This window comes from Macadamia integrifolia, chromosome 14 (genome assembly GCF_013358625.1).
Source record: "Macadamia integrifolia cultivar HAES 741 chromosome 14, SCU_Mint_v3, whole genome shotgun sequence".
Taxonomy (NCBI): Eukaryota; Viridiplantae; Streptophyta; class Magnoliopsida; order Proteales; family Proteaceae; genus Macadamia; species Macadamia integrifolia.
In genome coordinates, this window is record NC_056570.1 from 24,175,880 (window position 1) to 24,186,596 (window position 10,717).

At 38.0% G+C, this 10,717-nt stretch overlaps 1 protein-coding gene across 1 annotated transcript; it reads right to left on the minus strand.

Annotated features, from left to right (window-relative positions):
* Positions 1–679: 679 nt before the first annotated feature.
* Positions 680–7,962, minus strand: LOC122061316 (disease resistance protein RUN1-like). The gene is made up of 5 exons (XM_042624547.1): positions 7,828–7,962; positions 4,854–5,960; positions 3,353–3,631; positions 2,089–3,264; positions 680–1,585 (listed from the first exon to the last, which is right to left on the minus strand). Exons 2-5 carry the CDS (start codon positions 5,808–5,810, stop codon positions 1,055–1,057), a joined length of 2,943 nt encoding a protein of 980 aa, XP_042480481.1. The 5' UTR covers positions 5,811–5,960; positions 7,828–7,962; the 3' UTR covers positions 680–1,054.
* Positions 7,963–10,717: the final 2,755 nt, after the last annotated feature.

Here is a 10,717-nt window from a genome sequence, read left to right on the forward strand (position 1 = left end):
GCCTAGTGACTCCGAAGTATAAACAGGTGATCCATACCCTGCCTCGCAAAATTACAGTTCTTAGACAAACCATTCCAAAGAGAGTTCCAAAGGTGGTCATATGGGTTGTACAGAAAGAAATAGTACAATTAATTAAAGGAAGCTAGCTTTCCTGTTAGGTTATATATGCTAGAAGCTCTGGACCACATTTGGTTTCTGTGGTGTTAAACCTAGTTTCTTTAGAACTCAACCCATGGATTGGCCTAGGTAAGGATTGGGCTAGAGATCATGTGAAGAAACTCAAGAAGAACAGAAGGAAGGTCCATTTTGTGAAAACCATTAAAAATGGTCATGCTCATGGAACCTGACCTGTACCCATTAAATGCTTCCAAGAAAAACCTGAAACTGAACTCATACCCAATTAAGCCTTTAGAAACTCAGTCCATCAGGGGAAGGGTGGGGCAGGGTCCATTTTAACAGTTCCACTGCCCTGCACCCAAGAACAAGTTTTGGGTATGAGTTTGGTTGGTTCAGTTTCTACCATTTACAGGTTTGGTCTGCTCAGTTCGGTTGGTTTCAGTTTCTACTATGTTTTGCTCTTATTGTTAGATGGTAAGATACTACTCACCACAGTGAACAGTAGATGGGTATTATAACCCCCAATCAACCAAATACTCATGAACTGTGGGGATGTGTTAACTGTTGTGCACACTATGGGCTATGCTGCAATACTTGTAAGCTCCAAAACGAGGCAACCATTCTCTTTCAATACAGTTGATAATAATTGAGATCTGCTGAATTCAGATAGAGCATAGACATTTGTAAGATCAAAATTAGATGTGTTCGGCCTAGACCCTACTGTGAAGAACCACAATAATGTCATTTTCAGTGCTTCCTACCTTGGATATGTAAAGATCAAAATGCCACACTCAATTCAAATTTTCTCTAGCTTTTATCAAATCTTGTAGGCTTTTTGTACTTCGTCTTCCTCTTCAAAACTTTCTGTCTGGCCAGGGTCAGACCTGAAAGGTTTAGGGCTTGGTCCTCCCTTGACAATCCATTAATAGATCTCACCTCATCTCTTAGCACTTGTATTAATGCCTTCTTGGATAATTTCTGAGACATTTGAATGAGAACCCTTCTCATCTGCCTGGTATACTAGATGGATCCCACACTTCTTCACATGGATCGAATGCTCTATTCCGAAATGATTCCCAGAAAAAATGTCTGGAAAATAGCCCCAATATTGCTCCATTTCTATTGAAACTTCCAGTTGATCCCCACCTTCCAAAGAATTCTTGAACTTGGTATGTGGTATATGTCCCACCCAGATTTGATCTTGACATGTTATTGGGGTTTCATGTTGGTTTGGAGTGTAGGACCAACGACGACCGTTAGTTTTATTGCAAAAAGAAACTGAAGGAGCTGCAAGCACCTCTTTGCCTTCAACTTCGGCTGCATAAATAGCACATACCGTCAAGCCCTGAATCTTGGAATTCAGAATTTGAGGCAGCTCAAAAGATAAAGAAGATCCCAGAGTCTGATGGCTAAACCATTCTGGAATATCACTTCCAGTAAGAAAGATGTCAAACTGGCCAAACAGTCCCTGTTCCATGGAAATCATGTAATTTAACAATACTGCAGATTGAGTTTAGCATGTTCATGTGTGTGTGTAGGGGTGTCAATTCCAAGATCACACTCGCAGGCCAGATCAAGCCCCGGATCAAATACTATTCTGTCATTCCCGGTGCACACATCCTACCCGATGGTCGTCTGAATGAGACGGATGGTTAATAGCCCAACATGTTTAGAATCTGTTTACTCAGACCAACACATTTAGAGATAAATATGTCACTAGCCCGTTTAAGGCTGTCTAAAGCTCGTTTAGCACAATAAAGATAGTCACCCAACCAATCATTTATAAATGGACCATTCCCAACAAATGGGAACCAATTACTTAAACAAGTCGGTCACCGGGTGAGGTCCTAAAGTGGGGAAGACTGATTTAGGCCAGGCTGAAACCAGCCCGAACCAACTGATTGACACCCCTACAAGAGAGAGAGAGAGAGAGAGAGAGAGAGAGAGAGAGAGAGAGAGAGAGAGAGAGACCTGGAGGAAGCTCTTTCTAACAATATCTGGCAATTTCTTGTATGGTGATTCTGAACTCTCAACTTCCTTCTTGCTCTCAGTAAGCAACATTGATGAGCAACCATCAGCAAACAGATTCCTTACACTTGTGGGAAGATCTGGAAGTGATTGAACCCTTGTGCAGTTACGCATATAAAGAGTTTGAAGATGAGAAAGTTGACTTATGCTGGCAGGTAGACTACTGAAATTGTTGTTACTAAGATGTAAATTACTTAATGATGGTATGTTCACAAAATTAGGTAAGCCTTCCAATGATTTGCAAGATTCTATACTCAAGCTTCTTAGACTAGATGGGAGATCTTCAGGGAGAGATTTCAACCTTGTGCAATCATTCAACAAAACACTAGAGAGCTTAGAAAGAAGACCCATGTTGACTGGCAATCTCTCCATTGATGTGCAACTTTTTGCTGCCAACAGCACTAAACTTGATGGAAGCTCAGGGAGTTGATCAAGCCTCGTGCAATGATCTACAATAAGAAGTTCCAGACGAGAAAGGCGATTAATGCTGGCTGGTAGGCTTCTGAAATTGTTTGCACTTAATTTCATGGTTTGTAATGACAATAAGCTTCCCAGATCAAATGGAATTGCACCATCTGACAGATTGCAGTAGCCAAGATCTAGCTCTCTTAGGGAGTATAAACCAGAAAAAGAAGCCAAGACTGGGGTACTTATAAGATTAGGAGCCATCCTTGGTGATCTCCATGCTGAAAATAATGAATACCATGATCTTGAAAGAGGTCCTTTAGATCCACGTAAAGATAAGGATTTGAGGTTTCTCAAATGTGAAATGGAAAGGGGTAATTTTGTTATAGCAGTTCCATCTGCATGAAGTTCCATTAAAGATTTCATATTACCCAGTTCCTCAGGTAAATTACGGAGTTTCGAGCAGCCAGTGAGGGTAAGATTTACAAGAGATGTCAACCTACAAATGCTTCTTGGAAGATTTACTAAGTTGCTGCAGTCCTTCAGATTGAGGAAAATCAGTTTATTAAGAAACCCAATGGATTGGTGAATTTCAAGCAATGTCTTACAACTCTCAAGGATCAACTTCTCAAGATTTGGGAGCCCTATGAAGTTGGGGGTTTTGATAAGGAAACTAGAATGACTGAGGTTTAGGACTTTCAAATTTTGGAGTAGCTGCATCAGAGAAGTAGTATTAGTTTCCATTAAAATGAAATTGATCAAAAGAAAGGACAAGAAAATGTTTACTAAATCTTACAGTTACCTTGAATTCCTTCCAAACCAGCTTAATGCGGCTATGTTGAATGTCAAGATCAACAAGTTTATCCAAGTTGAAACTAGAAGGTATAGATGTCAAAGGGAATCCATGCCAACATAGCCATCTCAGCTCTTTAGAAAGAAGTTCATAACTTCCCATGAGTTGTAAATAATTGATTTGGAGCACTCTTAGTTTGTGCATATTTTTAAATGCCTTAGTACTCAAAGGCACTTCAAGTAATTGAGAAGAGTTATCTAGGATGAGGCCTTCAACGATTTCTGTTCCCTGATAACAAACAGTTTTTGATGGTTAATGTGTGATTGCTAGAAAACCAAGATTCATGTTATGAATAAAACAACTTATGTTATTAGAGCTCCCATAGTACCAAGGAATGAGAGGTGGGGTACAAGATCCACATTCTATCCACATAAAACATAATTCAATAAAGGGAATTTTTTTTTTTTTGTGGGGGTGGGGGGGGGGGAAGAGGGGGTCAAGTAAAAGTGTCAGTAGATTTGTAGCCTCACTTACTTGGCCCTTATTTTATTCTTAAAATTATTTAATGCATATTTATGTAAGGATAAAAAAAAAAGGGTATTCAAAATGTTGAAAGTCATTGAATGCAATTTTTATGTAAAAATGACAAATTACCCTCATAGAAATAAGGGAAAAAATGCTCTCTAATAGCATGAGCATGGCCCCTATGCTTAGACATAGTAGTGAAATGACACCCCCACCCCTATGAAATACAATAATCCTACCTCTTGATGCCAATGTGTGATTACTCATTGGCCCCCACATTGGCACAGAGGTCGTGCGACCAAGGAGCTTTCTATTCCCCTTAAAAAAAAATGCATTAAATGTTTTTGAGAATAAAACAAGGGCAATTGAATGAAGATGTCATGTTATAAATGCACCAATAGATGTGTCATTTAAACACTCCCTTTATTGAATAAAAATTGGGGAAAACAGTTCTCACAAGCCCATCCTAATAACCCATTCCGCACACCCACTATTAATATATCTCATGGTCCAAGTTACACACCCATTAAGTTTCAAAGCCTAATTCCATCAACCAAACTCTCATGTAGCGACATGCATCCCCATGTATGTCTTTGTATGTTAAAAGCACTCCAATCACTGTTCTGCATTCTTCCATAGCTTAACTTTTCAAAGCTCTTTTTTGACATGTAGCAAATTTCAATTATAGGATTGAAACTTGACATATTAAGGGTTTATCTGTCCACAAAATTTGAGCCCCATGCAATTAGCCATTAATAGTTGTTTGCATTTAAAGTGATAGTAGGAAAAGGTTTCTACAATGGGCATGTAGGAAATAAGCTTTCTTTTATTTCTTTTTTCTTTCCCAAACAAGGGCCTGGGATATATTTCAAGGTTGATTAGGTAGTAGATTCCACAATAAAATTGTAAAAAACAATAATAACAATATCTTTTCAGTTGTACGTACTATGTCACAACAATAAAAGATTTATAAATTAACTCTTACCTTGTGTTTAGTTAATACATCATAGACCTCCTCATGAAACCACAATCTACTACGCTCTCCAGGTTCCTTGGGTGATTCTTCATGAACGATTTCTCTTCCCATATCTCGAAGTAGATCATGCATCCCGAGCTTCTTTTGATTATCAATTGTTATGAGAGACCTTTGGACAAGATCTCTAATTCCAATGTCTGGGAAGAAACCACAACCTTCTAATATTCTACATACATCATCCTTATCCCTTCCAATAAAGAAGCATGCAATGTCAAGAAATATATCCTTTTCCGTCTCATCTAGTGCATCAAAACTCAATCTCAATATACCTTGAATCTGATTATAAGGAACATTTTTTAATTTCCTTATAGTGCTTTCCCATTCAGGTATGCTTCTTTTCAAAAACAGGGAAGAACCAATGACCTCAAGAGCTAATGGAAGACCTCCAACATATTTCACCACGCTTTCTGAAAGCTCTATGTAATTTTCTATTGGACTGTTTTTTCTAAAGGCATGACAACTGAAAAGCTCAAGAGATTCACAAAAATCCAATTCTTCAGCTTCATATACTTCTTCCACTCCAATTTGCTTTGCCAGATCCTTATCTCTAGTGGTTACAATGATTCTACTTCCTGGGCCAAACCAATCAAATGTTCTACCTCCACAAAATGCATTAAACTGATACAGTTGATCTACATCATCAAGAACAATAAGAACCTTTTTACATCGGAGTCTTTCTCGAATAACGTTGACTCCTCTAGCAACATGCCTTATTTGCAAATTCTCTTTATGGAGAATATCATAAAGAAGTTGTTCTTGCAAATGGGCTAGACCATTAGGTTGTTCTGAAGATTCCCTAATAGTTGGAAGAAAGCTGCTGCCTTCAAATTGGTGAAATAATAGATTGTAAATGGCCTTAGCAATGGTTGTCTTACCCACTCCACCCATGCCACAAATTCCAACCATGCGAACATCATTTGACTCAACATCTAGCAACACATTTATCTTTTCCACACGAGAAGCTATTCCAACTGGATATTTGGCAACAAACAATGGTGTTTGATTTACCTTAGTAAGATCTCATCAACAATTTTTTGGATAAATTTTGACTCATACCTGCAACCCAATCACCAAATAATATAGAGTGAGATAAAATGAGTTTGGGATGAGAGCCATGAGACATAAAAGAAAAAGGAAAGGGGAGAGTGCAGTAAATTTGAAGATGGTTTTTTCTTTTTTCTTTAATAATATAAAATAGCATCTAAATACGTAATGGTAACCATACATAATAAGATGTTATTTTAACAATGCCTAATCGAAGATGAACACTAACTGAAAAGTAGAAAAAGAAAAAGAAAAAAACCAAAAAAAGGTAAAAGAAAGATATCAATTTGTTTGAATGAGTCCTCTCATCATTTTTCTGCTGAGATAATTAGTTTCAAGTTTAAATTTGTAAAGGGCAAGGGATTGCTTCCTAGTCACACGGCTGCTACACCAGTGCACGGGCATCGACTCAGGGGGTGGGGTGAGTCCTCTCATCACCCCCCTTGTGTCTGGGCATACGGGTTTACGATTGGGAAGCTTTCTTCATGGTTATCATAATTGTCAAGGCAATTCCTAGGTAAGAAGGTAGTTATTTAGGTTAGGGTAGGGTAGGGTAGGGTAGGGAGGGGAGGGAACAAGAACGAAAATAATGGAAATTTGGAAAAATCATTAAATGAAAAAAAAAAAAAAAAAACCACTATTCTAAAAGATTGTAGCAGCAGTTGTTACAGCTATTGTCCACAAACCCGTGGGATGGGATACAAGACATCGTAACCCCAACATTATGACCATTTATCATTTTATTCCTAGTTTTCAACACATCAACTTGGATGTATTTCATTGTTCAAAAATTCTAAAAGATTGTAGCAGCAGTTGTTAAGCTATTGTCCACAAGCACAAATTCCACTACAGACCCTTCGGAATCAACCCACAAACCCGTGGGATGGGATACAAGACATCGTAACCCCAATAGTATGACAATTCCTTATTTTATTCTAATTTTTTCACACATCCATTTCAGCATCATCATCTCACCCCTAATGAGTTTTATCTGTCTAATGCTTCTTACCTACTCAACATTTTGCACCATACTTCATGATCAATCGCTCGATTGTCCTATAAAATTTTCCTTCTAAGTTTTAAAGGAATACGTTGATCACGCTACACTACTATATGTGAGTACGGTTATAAATATCAGTATCCATGATACCCAATCCTATATCGGTGGAATAGGGCAAATCTATCCAAAAAATTAAGTTTTTTGTTGAAGTTAAGGGCGAAACTGTTCTATACAACCTCGCACATTTTGATATCTTGTATTGGCAAAGACCAATGAGTAGATCCCCAAACCGATATTTATAACCATGTGGTCATGGGTGGGTTTGAGTTGGGAAATAGCTAGGTCCTCCACCTAGGAGGGATTAAGACTATATATATTATGACCCTTCTTAGACCTCACAATGGTGATGTGCATATGGTAGATCTTTATTTGCGTTACACTAATCTATACGGCCTTACCCACAAATTATGAATCAATCCAAGTGAAAACATCTGAACGATCTTGACCCTAGTTTTAAAAATTGGATTGAATCAGTATTGGCAGAGACCCATCCCCTATCTGGATCAATCCGATATTGATCCACTTGTAACATATAAGGGTAAAATAAGGTAAATCCATCGGATCTAGTCCAATCCCGAATGATTTCAATCCGATCAAGATCGGTATCAGTTGAGACCGATCCCGGGTCTTAAAACCTTAATCTTGCCTGGAAGTCTGGGACCCTGGAACGGTCACTTACCAGGTTGACTCGCTGAGATTCAAATTTCGAAACAGGTGAACAAAGAATCAAACTCAGTTTTCCCATCAATCTCTTAATTCATCAGCATTTCTGATGGGCAAAATCAAATAAATAACAGAGAAGGATTGAATAATAGTTACCCATTTGCAATGTTCTGCAAATCCCACCCAGACAAATTCGCAGCTTCAGTGAGAGCTTTCCTCCATCTCCCCACCTTCTCCATCTCCAACTTGAACTGAATCTCATGCCTATCAAATGCTTGCGCAAAAGTCCCATCTCTTTTCATCAGCATTTCTGATGGACCAAATCAATAAAATTCGCAGAACAGTTTGAGAGTTTTCCTCCATCTTCCCCACCTTCTCCATCTTGAAGAAGCATAATTCTTCGGAGAACTTGAGTGCAATCCTTGATTCTTCAATGGCTTTCACCACTTCCAAGGAGATATCTTCTCCTCTCCTGAAATCATTCTCGTCTCTGAATGTGTGAATTCCGGCCCGAATCAAAGCGGCGTAGAGGTGGTCAGTGAATCCCTTACGTGTGTCTTCACAGCTGAAGCTCAAGAAGACTTCATGGGTCCATGGACGGGGGAGAGAGTAAGAAGAAGAGGGTTTATCTTCTTGGTTGTTCATTGGAGTAATTGATAAACAAAATAGTTGGGTCTGGAAGGGGAACTCTGTTTTGTTTCTCTGGTGAATAGGGAGAGCTTATAAGGTGGGGTTCTCTTGGGTACCTTTACTTTTTGAAACTCATATAGTAGTCATGAGCAAGTGAAGAAAGAAAGCGTGTTTTCAACGCATTTGCGCGTTTTTTAAAACAAAATTCTCTGCGACTATGATCTCAGCAACTTGCAGAGGAAAGAAGAAACAGGATCGAAAAATGACAAACTGATCAGTGGTCATCATACGACTCGTATCACTGTAGGGAAGAATGATACAAGAGGTCTGGTGCACAAATGAGCCCGTGATATAGGAAATCGATCAGCTGCTCATACTACCACTTGGTCGTCCGAGTTAGCATCTAATATTTGTCTTTTTTTTGTTCTCAAATATACTCATCTTAACCCTTTTAATGATAGAAAGTGAGACAGGTGTTAGAAGCTGACTTGTATGATCACATAATTGTACGAGTAGCATATCCTATCTCCATAATATATATACTCTCTAGGAGATCTCGAGTTGGAACTTATAGGCTGTTATTTAATTTTCCTCAATAAAAAAAAAAGGTTAGAATTGTTTTCGCCGGTGTGGTATGATATATATTTTATCTTATTTATGAAAAATAGAAGTCAATTTCATCTAAAATAGTGAAATAACTAAGTAGCTGTTTCAATCTTCAATTTCGAAATTGAAATTACTTCATATCTATTTTGCGAGAGCATGTTGTTTACAACGGCTTCAAACATGAGTAACCATGTAATTTCACATATAAATCCTCTTATAATCCCATTTGAACAACTCATATAGGTCTTCTTTATAAAAATATGTTAGATGATAAGTTTTCAAGCTTTATTACTTCTCAATTAATTATCAGATAGCTTGGAGACATTGATGGAGTCTCTTAGTAATTTTGCACTAGATGTGATGGTCCGGATCTGTTTTATGCCTTGTTTCACTTTTTTTTTTCTTTATCTTTTTCCCCTTTTCCCTCTTCTTTATTTTATTTTTTTGTTTTTATAGATCCATGTAGCCAACCCGTTCAATTGGGAAAAAGGCTAAGGGTTCATTTGATTTTGTTTTCAGAAATAGTTTTTCATTTTTCTGTGCTTAGAAACGGAAAAACACCCCAAAAACCATTTGATTTTTCTATTTTCTTTTTGTTTTTATAAATCCATGTAGCCAACCCTGTTCAATTGGGAAAAAGGCTATTTTCGTTTGATTTTGAAATTTCAGAAATAGTTTTTCATTTTTCTGTGCTTAGAAACGGAAAAACACCCCAAAAACCATTTGATTTTTCTATTTTCTTTCACTTGTTTTTGGAAACAGAAATAACAATTTATATCTCGCTATAACTCTCAAGTGGCGACTCCGAAGGGAAAAACCTAATGGTGAACTTGCAACTCCCCTTCTCCACTCATCTTTGTCGAAACTTTCGAAGTGCCAGCTCCATCTCCAAGTTCCTGAAGCTTAAGGTTCCTGAAGCTCTAGGTTCCCTATAGTTCCTGTAACCCAACGCTGAGGAACTCTCTCATCCCTATGGTTCCTGAAGCTCAAGGTTTGTCCTCTTGCATCGATCAGCTAGATTCATCGGTAGTATCTCTACCTGCAACTCCACGATCATCGTTCAACCCATTTTAGAGTTCTTGCCTTGGCCCTAATTTCTCTCTCATATGGTTCCTGAAGCTCAAGGTTTGTCCTCTTGTTGATCTCTGTGGAAAAGATCAACAAAAACCTTTCTGAAGCTCAAGACCAATTGCTCTTTTTTTCTTTTTTTTTTTTTTTTCCTGGTTGCTCTGTTGTTGCTTTGTCAATTTGTGTTAGTGGTGAAGTGATTGCATTTGAAACTGAAAATTTCATTCAGTTTTGGGGTTATGGTTGCTCTATGCGTCTGAAACTAGGCATGCATCTGAGACTGGAAATTTTTTTTTGTCTGGATATTTCTGACTGGGTATACATCATCAAAAGCCCTCATCCTTGCAACTGGGTATGCATCATCTGGATATTTTTGAAACTAGATTTGCATCGTTAGAAACCCACCTCCATTTTTACTCTAAATTATCAGAAGCTAGCATTCCCCCCCCCCCCCTTTTTTTGTTGGTTGTCTCTGAAACTGAACCCATAATAGCAAAGTGAAATCTTTAGGAACTCTCCTGAGACCAGAACTTCATCAATTTATATTAACAAGCTGAGGCAACTGAACTAGAGAAAGACCATTCCCTTACACCAAAATGCTTTTGATTAGTAATATAGTAGTTTTCTCTCATGATCAATTTCACTTTGTTTTCCATTTGTCTTTTATAATAAACTCTAAACCCAAGGATTGTTCTTGAGATGAGTCTAGCTCTTCATAAAAGGAGAATCTTTGCCCTTGCAA